This window comes from Schistocerca nitens, chromosome 3, assembly GCF_023898315.1.
Source record: "Schistocerca nitens isolate TAMUIC-IGC-003100 chromosome 3, iqSchNite1.1, whole genome shotgun sequence".
NCBI classification, from domain to species: Eukaryota; Metazoa; Arthropoda; class Insecta; order Orthoptera; family Acrididae; genus Schistocerca; species Schistocerca nitens.
The window spans coordinates 67,191,349-67,215,257 of NC_064616.1; the positions used below are offsets into that span (position 1 = coordinate 67,191,349).

General features: G+C 40.1%; 1 protein-coding gene across 1 annotated transcript in view; it reads left to right on the forward strand.

Annotated features, from left to right (window-relative positions):
• LOC126248026 (muscle calcium channel subunit alpha-1) overlaps positions 1 to 23,909 on the forward strand; it is a 922,345-nt gene that overhangs the window by 568,053 nt on the left and 330,383 nt on the right. The window contains exon 16 of the mRNA XM_049948623.1: positions 10,632 to 10,723. Within this exon, the coding sequence (XP_049804580.1) occupies positions 10,632 to 10,723 (92 nt within the window). The remainder of the gene's footprint in view (positions 1 to 10,631; positions 10,724 to 23,909) is intronic.

Sequence of the window (23,909 nt, forward strand, 5' to 3'; positions counted from 1 at the left end):
GTATTTATAAATCTGTAATCACCTGACCAAAAGTCTTGTTCCTCCTGCCACCGAACTTCACTAATTCCCACTATATCTAACTTTAACCTATCCATTTCCCTTTTTAAATTTTCTAACCTACCTGCCCGATTAAGGGATCTGACATTCCACGCTCCGATCCGTAGAATGCCAGTTTTCTTTCTCCTGATAACGACGTCCTCTTGAGTAGTCCCTGCCCGGAGATCCGAATGGGGGACTATTTTACCTCCGGAATATTTTACCCAAGAGGACGCCATCATCATTTAATCATACAGTAAAGCTGCATGTCCTCGGGAAAAATTACGGCTGTAGTTTCCCCTTGCTTTCAGCCGTTCGCAGTACCAGCACAGCAAGGCCGTTTTGGTTAATGTTACAAGGCCAGATCAGTCAATCATCCAGACTGTTGCCCCTGCAACTACTGAAAAGGCTGCTGCCCCTCTTCAGGAACCACATGTTTGTCTGGTCTCTCAACAGATACCCCTCCATTGTGGTTGCACCTACGGTACGGCCATCTGTATCGCTGAGGCACGCAAGCCTCCCCACCAACGGCAAGGTCCATGGTTCATGCGGGAAGAGACAGGAGTAAAGGTCATTGTTTTGTCAGTGATGGTGGGAGGGGAAGCAACTCTTTGTGGGCAGTGGAATGAGTTCTTCCCTTGACTCAGTGAGTGAAACATTGGTGGTTCCAATATCAGCCATTTACTGACACATAAGACCTTTTAAACAAACAGAGTAATACATTGTGTTTAAACTCACTCAATTCCTCATGGCATCAGTGCGGTGCGGAGTTGTAGCGTGCAGATTCCAGTGACCGTTCATGTGGTAGCAGCTTGTGTTGAAGCGGAGCGTCAGATAGCGTACTCTTCCATTCAGTACTGTACCCTTGACCCACTGTGGAAGTGGCACAGTCTTCCCTTGTGAATTTGCTCATTGCATTATTAACAAGCAGTTATGGTATGGCATAGAGTTCATCCTGGAATCGAACCAGCGACTCTCAGGTTTGGTGTCTTCTGGTGGAGTTCATCAACCTCTATGTTCATAAGTGACCCATCTGGTGAGGATGCAGTCCCTTCATCCTCCCCAGCCACCTGGATAAGTACCACATTAATTTGTTTCTGGTAACATCTGGGATGGCATCTTCTGCGTTGACCTATTGGTGCGGCACCGACGTCATCTTCTGTCAAGTAGCATCACAGCTAAGTCATTGCAGCAAAGTATGATGTCCACTGCCTAACCATCGGTCCATCCATCCAGGCAACATTTCTTCGTCTCTTCTTTCTCTCCTCAAAGGACCGTCTCGTGCCCACATGTCGGAGGTATTTATTTGGTGTTTTCACTAGTGTCATGAAGTTTATAGGACAGTGACTGACTGTTCGGTCATTGATCTATGCTTCTCACATTGGGCAGAAACATGACCAATATTGACACATGTGCCGGCTTTCCTTGTTTTACCTCTATGCTGGCATTTTCAGGCATTGCCCTGTCATTCTCCTCTGCATCACCAGATACATCTCACATGTGAATTCAGTATGCTGACTGTTCCTGGCACATTGACCGCTGATTTGTGAACTGCGCTAGTTGTTTTTCTCCTTGGGAGCATTGTCCATCTGCTAGATCATTGATCAGTCGAATCTGCTGCACAAACACCTCTGGTCATCGGTCTCCTTGTTCAACTGCAGCCACTTCCAAATATTGTGGCTTAATGTGTCAAATTCTCTAATATATCCACTTAACCTGTAATAAGTCTTTACATATTTTTCTGCCTGATGTCTGCTTTGAACAACCATAAATAACACTTAATTATTATACGCAACTATAAATAACACATAATTTTATACATAATTTTTATACGTGCTACACATTAATAAATATTAAATAATTGAACTAATTAATAATCATACATTTCTAACTGCCTCTATTAATTGCCAGTCCTTTCGCTGTTGCATGTTTTATTTTTCAGAAAATTCACTCTGCCATTCATAGAGTATACATTCTGGTCTGTAATTCAAAATACAAAATACTCAAAGGAAGTCTATCGGAACTGTTTGATAGTGCTCAGGAGCCCTATCTATTGAAACTATGTTTATGTGAACCACTTAAGGTATTAGTGAGTTACTAATTTTAAAGATCATTCTATATGCAAAACATTTAACTATTAATAACGTTTAAAGGCTTTTAAATAAAATCTTGTAGAGAAGGTGTATCTTCAGTTGTGTCATTGCCTAATTTTTGTTTTTAAAAGCATGTGACTGGTTTCTCTGTTACTGACTTGGTTTACTTTTTATTTAACATTTCCCTTATTTATCTATTCAATTTGTTCATTCATGGTAGTGCCCCTGTGTAGTTTGTTCAGATGGTCAGGATCTGCCCACCATGTGTTCAGTGTGTCTGACTAGCCGACCTGCAGGTCAGGATTTCACATACTTCGAGCTTTACCAGTCAGCTCACTGACCATGCCATGAAGCTCATCCAGCCTAGCATGGCCCCACAACTGTCAAAACATGCTCACCTGGCTGTCACAATGCACATGCATGGCTGCGTCTTTTGTTAAACGTTTTCATAGACATTTTTGACATCTGCTGCGTCAGCTTGTTTCCTGCCCTTCACTCTCTGGATGGAATTATGTGTAACCCATCTGTCTATCCTAATTGAAAGTGTGAGAACATGTTTTGAAATATTTTTTAGTCATGTAACTGAGGTGGGACTTGGGTAGAAGCCAAGTGTTCATCTAGTTAGATGTGGGTACCAACTAAAAACCATGTCCCGGCTCATTGTCACACAAGCCCTTGTAATTAACTCGCCAAGCAGATCATCAGCTGTTGGCATGCCTTATTGCCAATGTACACCTGTCCGGGTACCAAGTTATGTTGTAACCATAATGGTGGACATCTTGAGGGCTTTCAGTCACTTATGGTGGGCAGCACTTTTTGCCCATCTGAGGTACCTGGACTGCCCATCAGCTCTATCAAACTGTTTAAAGAAGAAACTTCCTGGCAGATTAAAACTGTGTGCCCAACTGAGACTCGAACTCGGGACCTTTGCCTTTTGTGGGCAAGTGCTCTACCATCTGAGCTACCAAAACACGACTCATGCCCGGTCCTCACAACTTTACTTCTGCCAGTATCTCGTCTCCTAACTTCCAAACTTTACAGAAGCTCTCATGCGAACCTTGCAGAACTAGCACTCCTGAAAGAAAGGATACTGTGGAGACATGGCTTAGCCACAGCCTGGGGGATGTTTCCAGAATGAGATTTTCACTCTGCAGCAGAGTGTGTGCTGATATGAAACTTCCTGGCAGATTAAAAGGAAGGTAGGAGACGAGATACTGGCAGAAGTAAAGCTGTGAGGACCAGGCATGAGTTGTGCTTTGGTAGCTCAGATGGTAGAGCACTTGCCCGCGAAAGGCAAAGGTCCCGAGTTCAAGTCTCGGTTGGGCACACAGTTTTAATCTGCCAGGAAGTTTCATATCAGTGCACACTCTGCTGCAGAGTGAAAATCTTATTCTGTTTAAAGAAGTATTGTCAAATCAGAGAAGGAATGCTATCATGACCAGGTGAGATCTGAGCAAAATTAATTTAATAGGCTGCCCACAGGGGTCAATAAGTGGCCCTGTCTCTGGGATATGGTGCTTGACCCTTTGTTATGAAAGCAGCATGATAGTGATGCAGTCGAGAGAGCTGTGGCACATTCTGATAACCTGATAATCCTTGTGAAGGGGAGCTTCAGAAATAACCTTGAAGAAGGAAGTGACATAGTCCTTCCACAATTACATCAGTGGTGCCAAGGAGTTAAACTGTCTACTGTGCCTGAAAAGACTTCATACTTGTTGGTAAAAGGGAACATTTTAAGATACCTAATCATAAAATTAATCAACAGTACCACAAAGGGAAATTCGGTCAAAAGATATCTATGCATCTTCTTAGACAATCAAATAATTATAGTGCACATATTGAAGAAATGAGGAACAGATGCAGGAGCATAATGAACAGAATTATTAGTCTAGCCAGTAGTGATTATAAACTACCATTTAAAGAATAACACCTTCTTATAATCCCATTTTGATTCTAGTTACAGGATACTTTGAGAGTGATTGAGTGCATGGACTTTAGCTTATAACACAAGCATGGGTAGTTAACAGGGTGTAACTTCTTTGGTTGGCAGAAGCTTTCAGTACTGTGTCAGCTGAGGCATTGGAGTACTCCAGATACAGAAAAAATGGTGATGTATTGGCTGAAGAAAGCATATCATCATGAAGTGCTGGTTCAATAGGAATATTCATCGTGAGCAAGTAGCAAATTCAGAATTTGGTCCTTCACTTGTAGCAGAGACAATGCAATGATGCCCAAATACAGAGGTGCACATATGGGTTTCCCCAAAATATAAAACAGAGACTGGGAATGAGGCATTTCAATTCCTCAAGAGGATTGACACACTTCTTCATAGACATGGCCCTTATGCCACCTACTGGCACTCGATTGGTCAAAGACAGACCTCTGAATGTGCCTGTGCTGTTGAAGTCTCTATCGAGGGATGTGGGCTATATGCTGATGTTGTTGACAGTGGTTGGCAGCAACTGAATCAGCATGGAAGATTTGATGTTAAGGAGATACTGCATTTGGAGGTAGTGCAACAGAACTTTGACAATATTTCAAGAAAGGATTGGGTAACACATTTCATTAAAAATCAATCCCTGTCCACTGCACTACAGAAGCTTGTGACAGAAGATCGAGAAGCAATGCATTGTAGACTATCACTGCTCATACACTATGTGATCAAAAGTATCCAGACACCCCCAAAAAACATACATTTTTCATATTAGATGCATTGTGCTGCCACCTACAGCCAGGTACTCCATATCAACAACCTCAGTAGTAGACTTGAGAGAGCAGAATGGGGTGCTCCGCGGAACTCATGGACTTCGAACGTTGTCAGATGATTAGGTGTCACTTGTGTCACACGTCTGTATGTGACATTTCCACACTCCTCAACATCCCTTGGTCCACTGTTTCCAATGTGATAGTGAAGTGGAAACATGAAGGGACACATACAGTGCAAAACCGTACAGGCTGACCTCGTTTGATGACTGAAAAGAGACTGCCAACAGTTGAAGAGGGTCGTAATGTGTAATAGGCAGACACCTATCCAGACCATCATACAGGAATTCCAAACTGCATCACCATCCACTGCAAGTACTGTGACAGGCAGGAGGTGGGCAAACTTGGATTTCATTGGCGAGTGGCTGCTCATAATCCACACATCACACCACTAAATGCCAAGCGATGCCTCGTTTGGTGTAAGGAGCATAAACATCAGACGATTGAACAGTGTAAAAACGTTGTGTGGAGTGATGTATCATGGTTCGCAATGTGGCAATCCGATGGCAGTGTGTGGGTATGGCGAATGCCAGTGACCGTCATTTGCCAGTGTGTGTAGTGCCAACAGTAAAATTCGGAGGCAGTGGTCTTCGGGTGTGGTCACCTTTTTCATGTAGGGGGCTTGCTTCCCACTATTGAAGAACAATTCGGGGTTGGCGATTGCATCTTTCATCATGATTGAACACCTGTTCATAATGCACGGCCTGTGGCAGAGTGGTTTCACAACAATAACATCCGTGTAATGGACTGGCCTGCACAGAGTCCTGACCTGCATCCAATAGAACACCTTTGGGATGTTTTGGGATGCCGACTTCATGTCAGGCCTCACTGACCGACATCAATACCTCTCCTCAGTGCAGCACTTCGTGAACAATGGGTTGCCTTTCCCCAAGAAACCTTCCAGCTCCTGATTGAACATATGCCTGCGAGAGTGGAAGCCATCACCAAGGCTAAGGGTGGGCCAGCACCATACTGAATTCAAGCATTACTGAAGGAGGGCACCACGAACTTGTAATTAATTTTCAGCCAGGTGTCCAAATACTTTTGATCACATTGTGTAGTTAAATCAAACTCCTGCTCAGAATCATTCACCAACAGATCAGTGACTTCTCTAGGCTCTGATACAACCAGACCATCGCAGATTTGAATAGCTAGAATGGTCAGGAATCCACTCCTGCCAACAATGTGTCCAACAACGCCACCAGGTTGGAAGTAAAGCCATGTTTTGCCACCCAAGGAACTTGAATTGGGGTGATGTGACCTGGTATGCTGCTGCATTTCTCAGTGTAAGCAACAATGCATCCTTGGAAGCTGTCCGGCCAGTGTGGCTGAGCGTTTCTAGGCGCTTCAGTCTGGAACCATGCGACCGCTACAGTCGCAGGTTCGAATCCTGCATTGGGCATGGATGTGTGTGATGTCCTTAGGTTAGTTAGGTTTAAGTATTCCTTAGTTATAGGGGACTGATGACCTCAGATGTTAAGAAGTCCCATACTGGTCAGAGCCATTTGAATCTTGGAAGCTGACAGTCTTTGGAAGAGGCAGATGTGACCACAGTGCCATCCACAGCACCCAAGGAACTGGCAGCGTGTACCTACGAGGAGTGGTGGTGTGCATTCTGAAATATGGCAGACAAGAACTGGGGTTATTACTGTTTGTAACTTGTTTCAATTATTTATGGTGTATACTAGTGACAGATAGGAGGTAAACAAGGTTTAGAGCAGTAATAATGGTAGACATAGCTAAAATTGGAAGTAGGCATAGTTTTATTAATATTGGGAATAGTTAAGGTGATGGGAAGTAGTGTCGTGTAGGGAGAGGGTAAGGAGTCATTCCAACCCCGGGAGCGGAAAGACTTACCTTGGGGGAAAAAAGGACAGGTATACACTCTCTCTCTCGCGCGCGCGCGCGCGCACACACACACACACACACACACACACACACACACACACACACACACACACACACACACACACGAGCAGACATTTGTAAAGGCAGATGTGACCACAGTGCCATCCACAGCACCCAAGGAACTGGCAGCGTGTACCTACGAGGAGTGGTGGTGTGCATTCTGAAAGATAACTTCATTACTATTCATTACAGTGTCCTGTAGCAAAGGTTATCATGCATGATTTGTCTCCCATATGTATCAATGATTTCAAAAACAGTGACACATTTTCGCATGAATCCATTGGTTGACATGCTGTTTCAGTCTTAGTTCAAATTCATTTTGGCCTTCAACTTCCTTGTTCATTGCAAAGGTTGTTTTGTGCTTATGAGTCGTTCTTTCCATCTTCTTCTTCTTCTTCTTCTGCTTTTACGGCCTCATTGGACCACTTCAGTCAATCATTTCTGGTCCTCTTCTTTGGTATTTTCCCCTTCCGAGTGGCCCAGTATCTCTTCATTCGTTCCGATGCTTTTCGTCGTTCCTTATCTGTAAATACCCTTTTCATTGTATGTCGTTTGTCAATTTTTGGTTTAAATCTTATTTCTGTGTCCCTCAACTTCTTTAAATTTGGCGTTTTGTTCTGCAAATCATCCAGAGTTATTTCCAGTTCTTCCATATCCTCTCTTATTTCCTTAAGCCATCCTCCTTGTTGTTTCAATTTCCAGAGTTTCTCAATAATTTTTCTTGATAATCTGGTTTCTGGTGTCCTCAGAATGTGACCACAAAAAGAGATCCTTTTCTTTCGTATAGTATCAGTGATGGGCTCCAGTTCTCTGTATACCACTTCATTTGGAACTATCCGCCATTCCCCAGCTTTTTGATATTTCTTATTTATGCATGTTCTAGCAATTCTTCTCTGTACTTTTAAAATTTTGTCAATTCTGTTTTTCTGGGTGACTTTAAAAAGAGTTTCACTTCCGTATGTAACCTCTGGTTGAACCACCGTCTTGTAATGTTTTAATTTTGTTTTAATTGATAGACATTTTTATTGTACATAGACCATGTTAGTTTTTGTGCTTTTATCATTTTATTAGTTCTTGCTCGCCATGCAGGTTTCTCGTCCAATTTATGTGTTATAATTTCACCCAGGTATTTAAATTGTTTCACTATTTTAATTTCCCTATTATTCACTGTGATGTGATCTATTACAAGTGGATCCGTTACCATTATTTCAGTCTTTTCAAATGATATCTGGAGTCTTAATTTTTGTGCTATATTTTGTAAGCTTGTTATTTGTTTCGTGGCTTCCTGAATATTATTAGCTAGTAATGCTAGGTCATCAGCAAATCCCAAGCAATTTAGGTTTATTTTATCTTTCTTAGTTCCAATTTTAATATTCATAGGATTTTCCTTGTACCATTCTCTCATTACATATTCAAGAGCACAATTGAATAGCAATGGTGATAAACAATCTCCCTGTCTCAATCCTGTTTTAATCGTAAATGGTTCAGATATTTCTCCTCTAAATTTTACTTTGGATTTGGTGTTTGTTAAGGTTAACTGTATCATTTTTATTAATTTAGGATGAAGTCCAAAATTCCTTAATATTTTCATCATTGAAGATCTATGGATGCAATCATATGCCTTTTTGAAATCTACAAAGGTTATGACTAGTTGTTTTTGCCTTCTTTTGTAGACATCCATAACTAACTTCAAGGTGATTATCTGTTCTGGGCAGCTTCTCCAGGATCTAAATCCTCCTTGGTATTCTCCCAGTTCCAGTTCTAGTTGATCTTTACAGCGGTTGTATAGTATTCTTGACATGATCTTATACGTGCAGTCCAAAAGGGAAATTCCTCTATAGTTGTCTGGATTTGATTTTTCCCCTTTCTTATGTAATGGATGTATTATAGCAGTAGTCCAATTTTCTGGTAATTTCTCTTCATTCCAGATTTTTAATATGCATTGGTGTAATGCTATCTTTACTGGTTCTGCTGCATATTTCCAAAGTTCAGCAAATGTTTGATCTTCTCCACTTGCTTTGTAGTTTTTGAGTTATTTCAAAGCTCTGTAGACCTCATTAATTGTAGGTGGATTTATATTTTCTGCTGGTGTTTTAATTGGGGTTTCTGTGTTTATCTGAAGAAGTTCTGGGGGATCTTCACAATTTAGTAACTTGTTAAATGTTTCTGCTAGAATTTCTGTATTTTTACTATTGCTATGGGCTAGGTTATTATCTTTATCTTTTAACATTAATGTTGGAGGATCATATCTTTGTAAATGTCTGCCAAATATTTTGTAATAGTCTCTTGAGTTTGTTTTTTCACTATTTGTTTCTATCATTAGAAGTATATCTTTTTGGTACTGACGTTTAACTCTCCTTATTATTTTTTGTGTTGTCTTCCTTTGCTTTGTGAGTTCCAAATATGATTTTTCTGTTTTTTCATTTTGATGCCTTAACCAGGCTTGGTGTCGATCCAACACTGCTTCATCACATTCATCGTTCCACCACTGGTGTTTTTTCCTTGGATTTATAGGGGCAACTTGTTCAGCTATTTGTTTCAATTTGGGAATTATTTCTTCCAGATCATCTGTTATTTTTATATCCATGGTTTGTGCTTCATAATCCTCATTTTGTATCAGTTTATGAGGGTCATAGGTTCTCTTCTTCTTCTGGTGGGATTTTTTCTTTGCTAATGGGGTTAATTTAATTTTAATTTTTATCATGTAATGATCTGATCCGGTATCTGTCCCTCTCAGTACTTTCACATTGTAAATTTCCTTGTGGTAATTCTTATCCATGCAGACATGGTCCAGTTGCCATTCTCCTTTTTTCCAGTCTGGATGTTTCCAAGTTTTTAGTTTACTTGGTCTTCTCTTAAAATACGTCGACTTTGAGATCATGTCATGGTTTCTGCAAAATTCCACTAGTCTTATGCCATTTTTGTTTGTTCTTCTTTGTGCTGTCCATTTCCCTATTATGTCTCTATATCTCTTTTCCCTTCCTAACTGGGCATTGAAGTCTCCAATTAAAATTTTGATGTGATTTTTATTAATGTTATTCGTCGTTTGATCTAAGAGCTCCCAAAATTTTTCTACCTCTTCTCTGTGTTCTTTTTTATTATTTTTCTCATTTGTCGGGGCATGGGCATTTATTATTGTGTACATTTTATTTGCAGCTTTTAGAGTTAATGTTGAGAGCCTGGGAGATTGTGCTTTAAATTCTATTATGGACTCTATTATTTTCAGACTCACCACGAATCCTGTTCCAAATTGTGGACACTGTTTCATGACTCTTTTCCCTGGTATTCCCTTATAAATCCTATATCCTTGTGATTTTATCGGCTCCTGATCAGTATTTCTCATTTCTTTCCATCTATAAATTCTTCCTTTATTTAAACATTTGCCACCTTCATTAATGTTCATTGCGATGTTGATTTAAGACAGTTTCACTCATTATGACCACAAAAAGTATTACATTGTTAATCCTCCATGACGACAGTGGCATGGCCATGTTGTGTGTGCTAATGTGAAAGTGAATGTTGCTTCGTGACTATGAGAAATCTATGATGTAATGTTAAGGGAGTAAGTTTAGTTCCATTAAACAATATTTTATTGTACTTATATGTGGACAAAAGTTGTAATAAAACACATTCACTTAATAACTGTCCTTTGTGTGTAATAGTGTTCTCCATAGTGTGCATTACGTAGAGATAGGTGAACTCATGAGCACATTTCTTGAGAGAATTACAAAGATTTTGTTGATTGGCATTCTATTCTATGTCTGTTTCTTATATATGGCTCTTCAGGATTGGTGTGTTATTACATGAGTCTTCCTTAATACAAACAACAAGATATTTTGTTAAATGTATTCTTGGCTATCGCTGTTGACAACCTGGCAGATGCAGAATCGCTGACAGCCATAGAAAAGGAAGCAGAAGAAGAAGTAAGTAAGGTTTTGTGTGTGTGTGTGTGTGTGTGTGTGTGTGTGTGTGTGTGTGTGTGTGTGTTGGGGTGGGGTGGGGGGGAGACCAGTCTCTTTCATACAGACTGTTAATGTAACATGATGTTCATATCAATAGTTCTTAACTGCAGCAATTTCTTAAAACTAACAATCTAAAGATGAAATGGTTTTAATACATATGGTCAATAGCATAACAACTTCAGAAACAGTGCAAACATGAACTGAAAGAACAAATGCTTATATCACCACATAATAAGTAATCCTTTCATGAGAGGTAATAAAACAAAGAAAAAATTAAGGTATTGGAAGCTGGCAGAGATGGTAGATAATTCTGAATGATTCTCATGAGAAACAACCAGAAACCACATAATAAAAACTAGCTAAGGTGAATCAATATTTGTGCAGTGAAATATCTACTGGAAAGAGGTGCTAAATAATAATCAAGACCCAGGTACGGTATAAAAATACCTTTGCTTTGCAATGGTACAAATGCCCATGAGCCCAAAATTTGATGCTATTTATTTTAATGGATGAAAGATCAAATCATACAAGAGTGGAAAGTCTTGTGAAACCATGTAAGTGTTTCTTAATTATCATATTCTCTGAAGTTTCATGGCTTGGGAAGCTGATATATTATTATAACACCCTTATGTGATCACAGCTAGCTTGCGGATAGGTCATGGATGCGCTACTGTTGCTAATAACTGAAGCACAGTTAATGATATTTGCTAATGATATAAAACTTAACCCCAATATTCATAACTTTATATGATGTGTTAGTTGCTAGAACTACAGTGAAATAGCTTGAGAGTCTAGTTAGCAGTGCCTTATGAGCATCAGTAATAAATCTATATACAGGGAATATTTGAAATGCATCTGTTGTTAACAAGGTCACCACCTTGTGCCTCTGCAAGTTCCAAGCTCTGGTTGCTAGACCAAGTTTAAGTACAAAACCTTTAGTTAATTTTTGAGGAAGAACATCCCATGCGTATCTTGAGTCACTAAACACAGACAAACAACTATCCCCACTCCTTAATGATGTAAGCTGTAAGAAACTATTCGCTTTAGGTACTTGAAAATTCTCTTCACTCCTTTCCAATGTGTGTCTCCAGGTTTTTTGAGTTGCTGACTAGTATTTTCCACTGCAAAATTGATGTCAGTTCTGGTTGCCCCTGATAGATAGTGCAGGCTTCCAACAGCTTGATGGAATAGAGCACTGATAATTTTTTAACTGAGTCCCAACTCAGATTGATGTGTTGGCAGAAGAGCCAACACCGTGTTGCTAGAGAAGGCCGAAATGCACGCGTTTAAGCTCACGCAGACTGGCATGAGGTCTGGAACAAGGTAAAGTAGTTATAGTAGCCAAAAATAGTACATAGCTTCTGGAATACTTAACTTTAATCCATTATTGGAGAACATCGCTCTTGATGATACATAATTACAATGTCAATATAAACTGGTAATGGCGCCTTGCTAGGTCGTAGCAAATGACGTAGCTGAAGGCTATGCTAACTGTTGTCTCGGCAATTGAGAGCGTAGTTTGTCAGTATAGCATCGCTAGCAAAGTCTGCTGTACAACTGGGGCGAGTGCTAGGACGTCTCTCTAGACCTGCCGTGTGGCGGCGCTCGGTCTGCAATCACTGACAGTGGCGACACGCGGGTCCGACGTATACTAACGGACCGCGGCCGATTTAAAGGCTACCACCTACCACGTGTGGTGTCTGGCGGTGACACCACAAATACATTGTTTGTTCTGTATACTCTGGTACAACCAGACCATCATTGATGGGAATAGCTAGGATGGTGAAGAGTCCACTCCTCTCATTTACAGAAACACAGGGATCTGCATCGGTTGCTGTCAGGATGGATTTGTTTCGCATGCTGTTGAATTGTTGACTCCATAGTAAAGATGCTTGTTTCAGTCTATAGATATTTTTCTTCTCTTTTGGTGCCATCCTCAAAGCCCTCTGGTTGTTGCATATGTATCTTGGTATGGGTTTCACTCTATACAAATTTAGTGTTAACATCAGACTGACTCAGGCCCATCTCTTTGGATGCTGCAGTAAATAATATTATTCTTATGCAGATAAATCTTACAACTTGACTAAAGGTTTCAGTACAGTCCATGCAATGCCTTTGTTGGAATCCTCTTGCAACAAGTCAGCCCTTAAATCAATGCGTATTTCCCTCTGTTTTCCTCTTCACTTTGAGTACCCACCTGTTGTTGAGAATGTCTTGGTTTTCTGGTGGTTCAGTGATGGTTCAAGTGTAATTAAGATTAAGTGCATGCATTTCTTCTTGCATGGCCTCTTTGGAATTTTCTGAGCTGTGACATTGTATAGCATCTTGCTATGAGATGTGTTCATAAAACTTGGCACATATGCAGATTTTACATTAAGGTTGGCATATCTAATAAGCTTTTTGATTTTTGCCATGTCTTATAGGCTGCTTCTTATTTGATTCACTGATTCTGTGCAATCTCCATTGACTTTATGTTTAGCACAGTTGATTTCAGAGTATGGTTCTTCTTCAGATGATTTAATTTCCCCTTCTTCTGCTTGATATGCTTCCTTTGGAGTAGGCAGATCACCCTTAATGATGTTTTACTCTTCTTCAACAGACAGTTCTTCCTTAAAAAAAGCTTTTATTTTCTTCCTCAAATAGAATTTGTCTGTCCTTCAAATACTTTTCTGCCTGGAGAAAGTTTTGATATGCAAGTCTTTTGGGCTACATTTTAAGGTCTACCTTAGTACCCAAGTTTGCCCAAAAATGTCATTTTCACTCAATGAAATCTTAAACTTCATGTTATACAACTTTTCTTCATGAAATCCTACTGCAATAATGTTTTCCCTCTTGAAGATTCTGCATGTTTTCTTACCAGGTTTAAATTTTATTCACTTGTCTAGAGCTGCTCCAAGTGAGAATAAACTGAACTGAATACATGGCACACACAAAACATTTTATAGATGTTTCTTAATCCATCTTTCTCCATCATAGGCTAAAATGTTTGTCACCTTTTCCTTCTGAAGAGTGAAGAGACCATCCCCAATACAGACTGGGCATTACTCTCAGATGAACCACACATCTGTAAATGTTCAGTTTTGTTACATATGTGATCAGTAGCACCTGAATCTAAAAACCACACATTTTCATCTGTATGCTTGTCTGTTACTGAAGAAAAAAAATTGTTATCATGGCACCCTCTCTCAATTTCTGATCTTTATCCTTTGATGTAGAGTTTCAACACACTTTTGTTATTCTTAGAGTGTTTGTTTCTCTGTTTGCGACCTGCAAGAAAAACCTCCCCCTCCATATAGTTCTGGAGACTTGGACAGTTTTCTTCTCTCAACTATCTTGAGGTCAAATCTGCTAGTGTTTGTTGATCAGGATCTGTCAATTCCCACACACTCAGAAAATGATTATTTCCCACAGCCTCAGAAAATGGTATTACTCATTGATAACATCATTAACAGTTTTGTAATTACCATAGAATTTGAAATACTTTCACCTTCATTCCTCTAGTGATGTACCATGTCTTCTAACTGTGAAATATATGTAGCCATATTGCTTGAAATATACTTTCTGAAGTTGTACCATTCCTGCTTCAATTAATGAATGCTTACATTGTTTTTCTGTTTGTAAACTCAGAGTAGTTTGGTCCACATGGCAGTTGAATAATATGTAGAAGGTTGTCTCCTGAATTGAAGTTCTGTTCTGATGATAATTTTTTGATCTGCATTGGCTGTTTTTTCCCACACTGTAAGATCTTTTTCATATGTCTGTATTGCTGCAGTGTTCGTCATCTTTACACACTGTTTTAAGTGTCTGATCTGTGACAATATCCCAAGCTCCCCTGACACTTCAAACTTGTAGGCCAGCCAGCTGTCAATGCATTAGAGCTTTTTAATTCTTGTAATGTGGCTTTCTATTATTTTACAGTTACATTTTCATTTGTACTTGGCAGAATAACCTCAAAATGTCTTTCTCACACGCATTTTTGGTACAGTACCTGGTATATTATGTTATTTATGTCACTCCTCACTTGGTGATTGCTGGGCCCATAAACTGATAGAGGAGTCACAGTAAAACAGCACTGGTTGTCACTGTCGGATAATGACAATGTTTTATTTCCTAAACTGGTACAAAAATGTGATACATAATGCACACACATACATTACAAAAAAATTGGTCTTGTACCACTGAGACTACTGTATAATTCCCATATGACAGCACAGATTAATCATTGGGAAAGTGTGCCAAACATGAATGTGAAATTATAACATTGTGTTTATGAACATCAGAGAAACAAACAAAATAAAATAAAACATCTTTAATTGATTGTCATAAGAGTTTGGATGGCTTTAATTAAAACTAAAGCATGTTTTGCTGTGGCGAGATCTTTCATGAAATTTCAATTACTAACTTTCTCCTCCAAATATGATAATATTTTGTTGACTGCCCCCTACATAGTGAGAAATAACCATCATAATAAAATAAGAGAAATCAAAGCTCGCATGGAAAAACTTGTGTATTCATTTTTCCTATACACTATTCAATGAGGTGTACAGTTGAGAAATAGTCTGAAAGCAGTTCTGTGAACTCACTACAAGGCATTTGGTTCTGTGAACTCACTACATGGCACTTAATTGTGAATTGCAGAGCTATCCTGTAGATGTATGTTTAGATGTAGGAAATAAGGACAAATTCTGTATAAACATTTGTCAAGTACTTTTCATTCTTGAGCTATTAATGAAAGTTTATATTCAACATGTTTTGATGTAAAATCCAACAACAGGAATTTGTCACCAATAAATATATAATTTTTTTAGATAATTTCATAAATTTCCTGATGCCTTTGCGAGAAATATTTATGTTTGACACTTGTGTGCATTTGAAGTTAGACTGTCTCGAATATTTCATACGTATAGTAATAGTTACCACTTCACTGTTCCATTTAACAGTGGCAGAATATTCATTTCATGGGCAGGCTGATAGGATCTATTTGTATAGCCATGTGAAACAATGGACACAAGGGTGCACCTTTTACAACTCATTAATGTTGTATGGATTTAAAAGAATAAAATTCACAAATGGGGGATACATAATGCACACACACACATTACAAAAAAATTGGTCTTGTACCACTGAGACTACTGTATAATTCCCATATGACAGCACAGATTAATCATTGGGAAAGTGTGCCAAACATGAATGTGAAATTATAACATTGTGTTTATGAACATCAGAGAAACAAACAAAATAAAATAAAACATCTTTAATTGATTGTCATAAGAGTTTGGATGGCTTTAATTAAAACTAAAGCATGTTTTGCTGTGGCGAGATCTTTCATGAAATTTCAATTACTAACTTTCTCCTCCAAATATGATAATATTTTGTTGACTGCCCCCTACATAGTGAGAAATAAGCAGGCCATAGCAAGTTTTCAATAGTGAGTGTTCAAAAGTTCAAAGAATGGAACCAGTCAAAACTGCACACAAGCCACCAGAATTATCAACAACACCCATAATATGCCGAGAGAGAGAGAGAGAGAGAGAGAGAGAGAGAGAGAGAGAGAGAGAGAGACTAGAAGCGTACGGTTCCATTGGGATGTTAGCATCCAGAGGTGTGGCCACCAGCGCCAAGGGCAACGCAAAATATGACAACTCTTCTTCACTGTGTTCAGTGAGCAGCTGAGCTGGTGTCTAATGGAGTGGCTCAACCTCCATTGGTTGCTGTCCCCACACTGTAGTAGAGGAATGCTGTTGTGACCTTAAGTAACAGTCTTGGTGAATCCCATTACCTTATATGCTGGGGGAAATACTGCCATCGTACTTACAGGTATATGCCCTGGCATTGGCTCCTTAAGTGGCAGCTGGCTTTGCTCATGTTGTGGTCATAACTGTGGTTTCTGTGTCTCCTACCACAACCTCAAAAAGTTGTCGACCATTGTGTTGGACTATCGTCGTATCTGTTGACACCCAGATGTGTGCGCCCAAACCAACACACTGTTGCAGAAATGGGGTGTAAAATGAGACTGCTGGAGGCCCTGCCAGGCTACTGAGGGGGGGAATGTTCATAGCTAAGAAATGTGAAACAGCATCTTCTGTCAGCAGGGTTTGCCTCCCCACTCCCCCCCTTCTCTCCTCCTTACTCTTATGGGTTTTAAATGCGCTGGCCATCTGCTCTACATCTAAGTTGGATGGAAACAAGAGGTCATCAGCTACTGGATACCATTGTGGCAACATAACACATGAAATTCTGATGCTTTATTGCAGATATGGTTGTGAGCCCCCTGACTGTGGATCTTGCTCTTGTGATGGACATCATTGCTGTAAAGTAGAAGTTGAACATGGTGTCCACCAATGTTGACCACATTTCCCCAAGAAAGGGACCTGCAAAATGCACATGTATCCTATCCCATAGCAGAGTCAGTTGAGGCCACAATGAGGGGCCACTTGGTTCTAGGAACAGGCCTGACTCTGCTGCACTGCATTTTCGATATGTGTGCTTAGCACAGGCCAATGTACATGCAAACAAGCTAATGCTTTTTATGGGAGACACCCCCCCCCCCTTTCTGCAATGAGAAGAATGCAGCAACTGGAGTATGTGTAGACAGAGTTAAGGTGGAAATAAAATACAGTACTTGTTATCCTACATTTCAAGCAACAGCATTCCCTGACTTACAGTGAGACACTCTTATGAGGACAAAAATTGGGATGCGCATCCTTAGGAAGGTGCATGGACCATCCTGTTTGAACCACTGCATCAACACTGCACAACACCGGGTTGTGACTTGTGGCCAATGCGTCTTCTTTGATGGTAATGGGAAATTCTTGCAGTGTTGTTTGTAAAGGATCATCAATCGCTAAACAAACTGTTTCTTTCCAATCACACTCCATATTGAGACCCATAGGCAACCTGGACAACACATCAACATTAGCATGCTGTGCAGTGGGCCAAAAATGGATATCATAAAAATAATTTCTGAGAAATAATATCCAATGCTGTATTCTGTAAGGTGTCTCATCAGGGAGTCTGGCCATAGGATTAAACACCACCACCAATGGTTTATTGTCTGTGACCAAGTGAAATTTGGGGCCACACAGGAAAATGTGAAGCTTTTTAACACCATAGATGATTGCCAGCACTTCTTGCTCTATTTGGGAGTAACTATTTTGAGAGAGTCTTAGACCAAAAACAGTAAGTTGTTCTAATATGTCTGGATTTCTGTGGGGATGTATGGTACCAGTCCCATACCACAATGCATCAGTGGCCAATATTAAGCTTTTCTTTGGATCAGAGGTAGCAAGACAAGGGGAAGAGCATAAGTGATGTTTTAGCCACAAAAAAGCTTGCTAACAAGTGCCTCATAAAACAAATTTCATAACTTTCTTATCAAGTTGATTTAGAGGGGGGCGAGACCTCCAGTGCATTTGGTATGAATTTATTATAGTAGTTCACACTGCCAAGGGACAACTGCACCTCTTTCAAGTTCAGAGGGATGGGAAACTTGTCAATTTCTGTGACATGGTCATTGTGTGGTTTATTGCCCTCCTTATTTAGGTTGTGTCCTAAATACTTGACACTGGGTGCTAAAAATGTAGACTGTTCTTACTTACAATGCAGACCACTGTCCTCCACTGCCTGTAAAACTGCCTGTAAGGTTTGCAAATGTTCTTCCCTGGTGGTGCTTGTCACAATTAAATCATCCATATAAGTTGCACACTTTAGGATATGGTGGACTTTCTGCTCTGTAAAACTATGAAAAATTCCTGGGGCTGATGCAACAGCAAAAGGCGATATGGTTAACTTCTAGAGCTCAAATGGTATAATAATACTGAGCAACTGATGCCACTCAGCACTGAGGAGAAACTGCAGATAAGTGTCTCTCAAAGCAATCTTTGAAAAATAGTGTCAACCTGCCAACCTTGCCAAGAGCTCCGTGGGGTGAAGGATCGGATAAACTTTTACCTCACTCTAGGCATTAACTGTGGCTTTAAAATTGCCACACAACTGAATTGTCCCATTGTGTTTTTTAACCATAACTAACAGTGTTGCCTACCAACTCAGTGCAGCATGTGGCATGATCTCTAATTCCTGTAGTCTGTCTAATTCAGCTACAATTACATCTCTCATATCAAATGGCAAAGGGCAAGCATGACAAAACTTATGTGTTCCAGACAGCTTCAGCTCAATGTGGCCCAAAAAATCCGTTGCTTTATTGGCTCAAATAACTGTTTATGGGACTGCAAAAGGGAGTCTAGGTCATGAAAAGGAGTGGCTGGTGACACCTAATCAAAATGATCATCAATTTTGAAATCAAATGTAAAAGCGTCCAACCCAAAAATATTTGACACTGGTGGGGAATCAACCATTAATAATGTTACTTGGTGCTCCAAATTCTTATATTGTGTCAGTAAGTCACTGGCGAGAGTGGGAACCACTGCCTTGTTAACTATTTGTGACAGTGGGCTACTCAGTTCATGATACGTAGCCAAATTGATCAACAAGGTCGCAGCTCCATTATCAAGCTGAAATTCAACTGAGTGTCCAAAAATAGATGATCCAGTGCAAGCTTATGAGCCATTTGCCATGTTGTGAGCTTGGCATGGGAAGTGCCTTAATAGACTACTTATCATATTGCAAACCATATGCTGAATAGCAGACACACCGGTGGTGTGGCCCTTTGGTTGCACTTGAAACAAACGTTATTTAAATGTGGAAATTTGCACCACTTATGATGGGATGCTCCTTGGATTAGAAGGTTTTCGCTGACTGCCACACCCAATGCAGGGCAAAGATGACTGCTGTGTGCCATACTGGACCAGAAATTTGACCACCACTGCCCAATTGTGTGAAGGCTAGTCCAAAAGCAGGAAAGTTTATTCTTAGTATCTACCTTATTAAGTTGCTCAACAGAGCCATGATGAGACCACTTTTTGACAACCACGTTTGACCTGGACACATGTGTCCTTAGTAAATGAGACCCTGCTGTGTTGTCTGATGACATACTATGGGAAGAACTGCTATGTGGCACTCATCGACAAAGGCTTCCTGGGCCATTGCAAACAACCCATGTGACTGTGCTAACTGTGCCATGTCAGCTAGAGATGGGTCAGATAACTCTAAAGCCTTCGCTTGGAACAACTCGTCTGGGGCTAATTGAATAATTACATTGCAAATAATGGAATCCACATAAGATACACCACACTGGCTACAGTCTAACTTGCAATCACTCAATAAACCATGTGGCTCAACCATCCGTTCCACATATGACTTGTTAACCTGCTTTTGTTGCTGATTTAACTTAAGGCACACTGCTGTGGCATGCAATTTATGCTCAGGATGTGCAGTTGACAATGTAGACAACTCATCAGATTTCAACAAAGTGAGCTCCACGTGTGGACAAAGCTTTTGCACCAAACTGTAAGAAAGAAACTGGGAGGAAGGAGGAGTGAGTACTCATGTCTACATGGTCACTAACTTTTCTTACACTGCAGTAGAGCAAGAAACATTTCAGGTAGATGTCCAACCTCTCTGTCTATGTCAGAAAACCCTAAAGCTGGAGGAGGAGGGGGGGGGGGGTTGCTGTTTGCTGCTGCTGTTATATATGCAGCTGCTGCTGCCATAATTCCATAATTTGGTCCTCCATGATGATGCTACAAGACTGATGCACGTGTGAGTCAGACTCATCACCACCTGTACGACTCGTTCCCTGTGTACAGGTTTAACATGCATAAACACACAGACAGGTGGAATACACAACACCCTGCCTGGGCTGTACCAACTTGTCAACAGTGAGTGTTCTAACACCTGAAGAACTAAACCAATTAAAACTTTGCAAAAGCCAGGAATGTTAACAGCACACATAATATGTCAAGAGAGCAAACAGAGAGAGCGAGAGAGAGAGAGAGAGAGAGAGAGAGAGAGAGAGAGAGAGAGAGAGAGAGAGAGAGATCCCTAAACAACCAACTGTCTATGTATCACAGAATATTAGCAGGTCTGGCTCCTAAACTAGCAAACACACAAGTGAACTGACTTGGTGGCCACGTTATTTTCTCTCCTTGGTCATCAGAGGCTCTTTCAGACATGCTCTGTCAGCAGCTGTTGTGACCAGTTTGCTGGCTGCCCGCATCGTTGGTTCTGCACCCTTTATTGCCATGGCATTATCAGCAGGTGCATATACCAAAGCATCAACATGTTTTACCAGATAGAATACAGTTCATTCATCAAATCTTTTCTACTATTTATCATCTCATTTCTAAGATGGGATCCATAACACCACAAATGGTTGTTGAGGTAGATTGAGATTCATGCAAAAATCTGCTATAGAAAAGGTGTTTTTGACTGTGCTACTGAAATTTGTCAGAACTAAGCAGTGAAAGTGAGATTTAACATTAATGTTATTAGTACAGCTGCAGTAATACCCCCATAACATAAAACAGACAATTATATGAATAGACTTTACTGGAATAAAAGAAAGTTTAGAATAGTGGTTCATTGAATTTGGCATTTCTCTAAGTTCTGTTCTTGGCTTTCACATGTTTTTCACTGATATCTACAGCTACATCTATGTATATACTCTGCAGTACACCATGAAATGCATGGCAAAGGGTATGTCCCATTCTACCAATTATTAGGGTTTCTTCCCATTTCATTCACTTATGGGGTGTTGGAAGAATGATTGTTTAAATGCCTCTCTGTATGCTGTAATAAATCTAATCCCTTTGTGAGCAGTAAGTATGTAGTTGAAGTGCATTCCTAGAGTCATCATGTACAGGTGGTTCTTGAAACTTTTTAAGTAGGCTTTCTCGGGATAGTTTACAACTGTCTTCAAGAGTCTCCCAATTCAGTTTCTTCAGCAACTCTGGGACACTCTCCCACAGGTCAAACAAACCTATGATCATTTGTGCTGCCCTTCTGTGTGTACATTCAATATCCCCTGTCAGTCCTATGTGATACAGGACCCACACACTTAAGAAATATTCCAGAATAGGTCGCATGAGTGATCTGCAAGCCATCTCCTTTTTATACTGATCCCAGTATTCTATCAATAAATCGAAGCCTGCCATCTGCTTTATCCATGACTGAGCCTGTGCCAACATTCCACTTAATATCGCTACAAAGTGTTACATCCAGGTATTTGTAGAAGTTGGCATATTCTAGCTGTGAGTCATTGACATTATAGTCATAGGATAATTTTTTTTTTTTTTTCACTTTGAGAAGCATACAGTTTTACATTTTTGACCATTTGAAGCAAGTTGCCAATCTTTGCACCAGTTGGAAATCTTATCATGATCTAACTGAATACTTATGCAACTTCTTTCAGATGGTGCTGCACTATAGATAACTGCTTCATCTGCAAACATTCTGAGATTACTATTAATGTTGTCTGCAAGGCCATTATATAAAATGTAAACAGCAAGAGTCTTTATGCACTGTCCTGCGATCCATCCGAAGTTACTTCTCCATCTGACAATGACTCTCCAACCAAGATATATTTCATCCTCTGTACCAAAGAATCCTCAATCCAGTCAAAAATTTCACTTGATACCCCATATGATCATACTCCTGACAATAAATGTAGATGTGGTACTGAATCAAATGCTTTTTGGGGATCAAGAAGTATTGCATCTACCTGCCTGCCTTGATCCAAAGCATTCAGTATGTCATTTGAGGAAAGTGCAAGTTGGGTTTCACATGATCATTGTTTCTGAAATCCATGCTGATTGGCATGGAGGAAGTCATTCTGTTTGAGATACCTCATTATGTGTGAACTCAGAATATGTTCTAAGATTCTACAGCAAGTTAGGGATATTTGACAGTAGTTTTATGGAACATTTTGACTACCCATCTTGTAAACGTATGTGACATGTGCTTCTTCCAAATACTGGGCATGGTTTTTTGTTTGAGGGATCCGCAATAGATTACAGTTAGAAGAGGAGCTAACTCAGCCTCAAATTCAGTGTCGAATCTGAGAGGGATTCTGTCAGGCCTTGGAGCTTTGCTCAGTTTGATTTTAGCTGTTTCTCAACACAACTGACACAAACACTTTTTTCACTCATCTTTTCAGTGGTACGAGGAATAAATATGGGCAAGTCTCCTGAGTTTTCCTTTGTAAAGGAACATTTGAAAATGGAGTTAAGCATTTCAGCTTTTGATTTGCTACCCTCGGTTTAAATTCCTGTCTCATTTGTGACTGGACACTAATCTTGGTGCCAGTAACAACCTTTACATATGACCAGAATTTCTTTGGGTTTTGTAAAAGATCATTTGACAGTGTTCTGCTATGGTAGTCACTGAAGGCTTCATGCACTGCTCTTTTGACAGCCAAACATGTTTCATATGGCATATTGGTATCTGGAGCCCTGTGCTTTGTTTTGCACCTATTATGCAGTAGTCTCTGTTTCTTCATAAGTTTCTTCATAGTGACTGTACACCAAGGAAAGCTCTTCCGTTATGAACTGTTCTACTGGGTATATATCTATCAAGTGATGGTCAACTATTCTTTTAAACTTGAGCGATAGTTTGTCTATGAGGGTTGGAACTTAAATAGTGGCAACTATTTATTCAGAACTGATACAAAAGAGTTACATGTTTACACCTGTTACTGTCCTTCAAGGTAGTCACCAGCATTGTGTAGAACCCATTGCCAGTGATATGGAAGGTGTAGTATACAGTTAGCAGAGCCTGTTCTGTTGATGGTGCGAATGGAGCGGTCTAAAGTTATGGTGACTCTCGTGTACAACTGTGATGGTGTTATTCTAATGCATTATGTTCCTCCATGGCAGACCGTCAAAGCACAGTATTACTGTTTGTTTTTGGAGCATCATCTGTGACCTGCTTTGCGAAAGAAGTGGCGACACTTTCTGCACAACCCATCCATTATTTTGCACAACAATGCGCGGGTGCATGCAACGCAAGCTATGGCTGCTCTGTTCGGTTGATGGGGCTGGGAAGTACTGTACCATCCACCATACTCCACGGACTTAAGTCATTGTGACTTGTATTTGATTTCGAAGATGAAGGAACCACTTCATGGCGTTCACTTCACAACTGTTCCAGAGATTCAACAGGCAGTAGACTGCTCCTTTCGTACCATCAACAGAACAGGCTCTGCTAATGGTATACTACACCTTCCACATCGCTGGCAACAGGTTCTACTCAA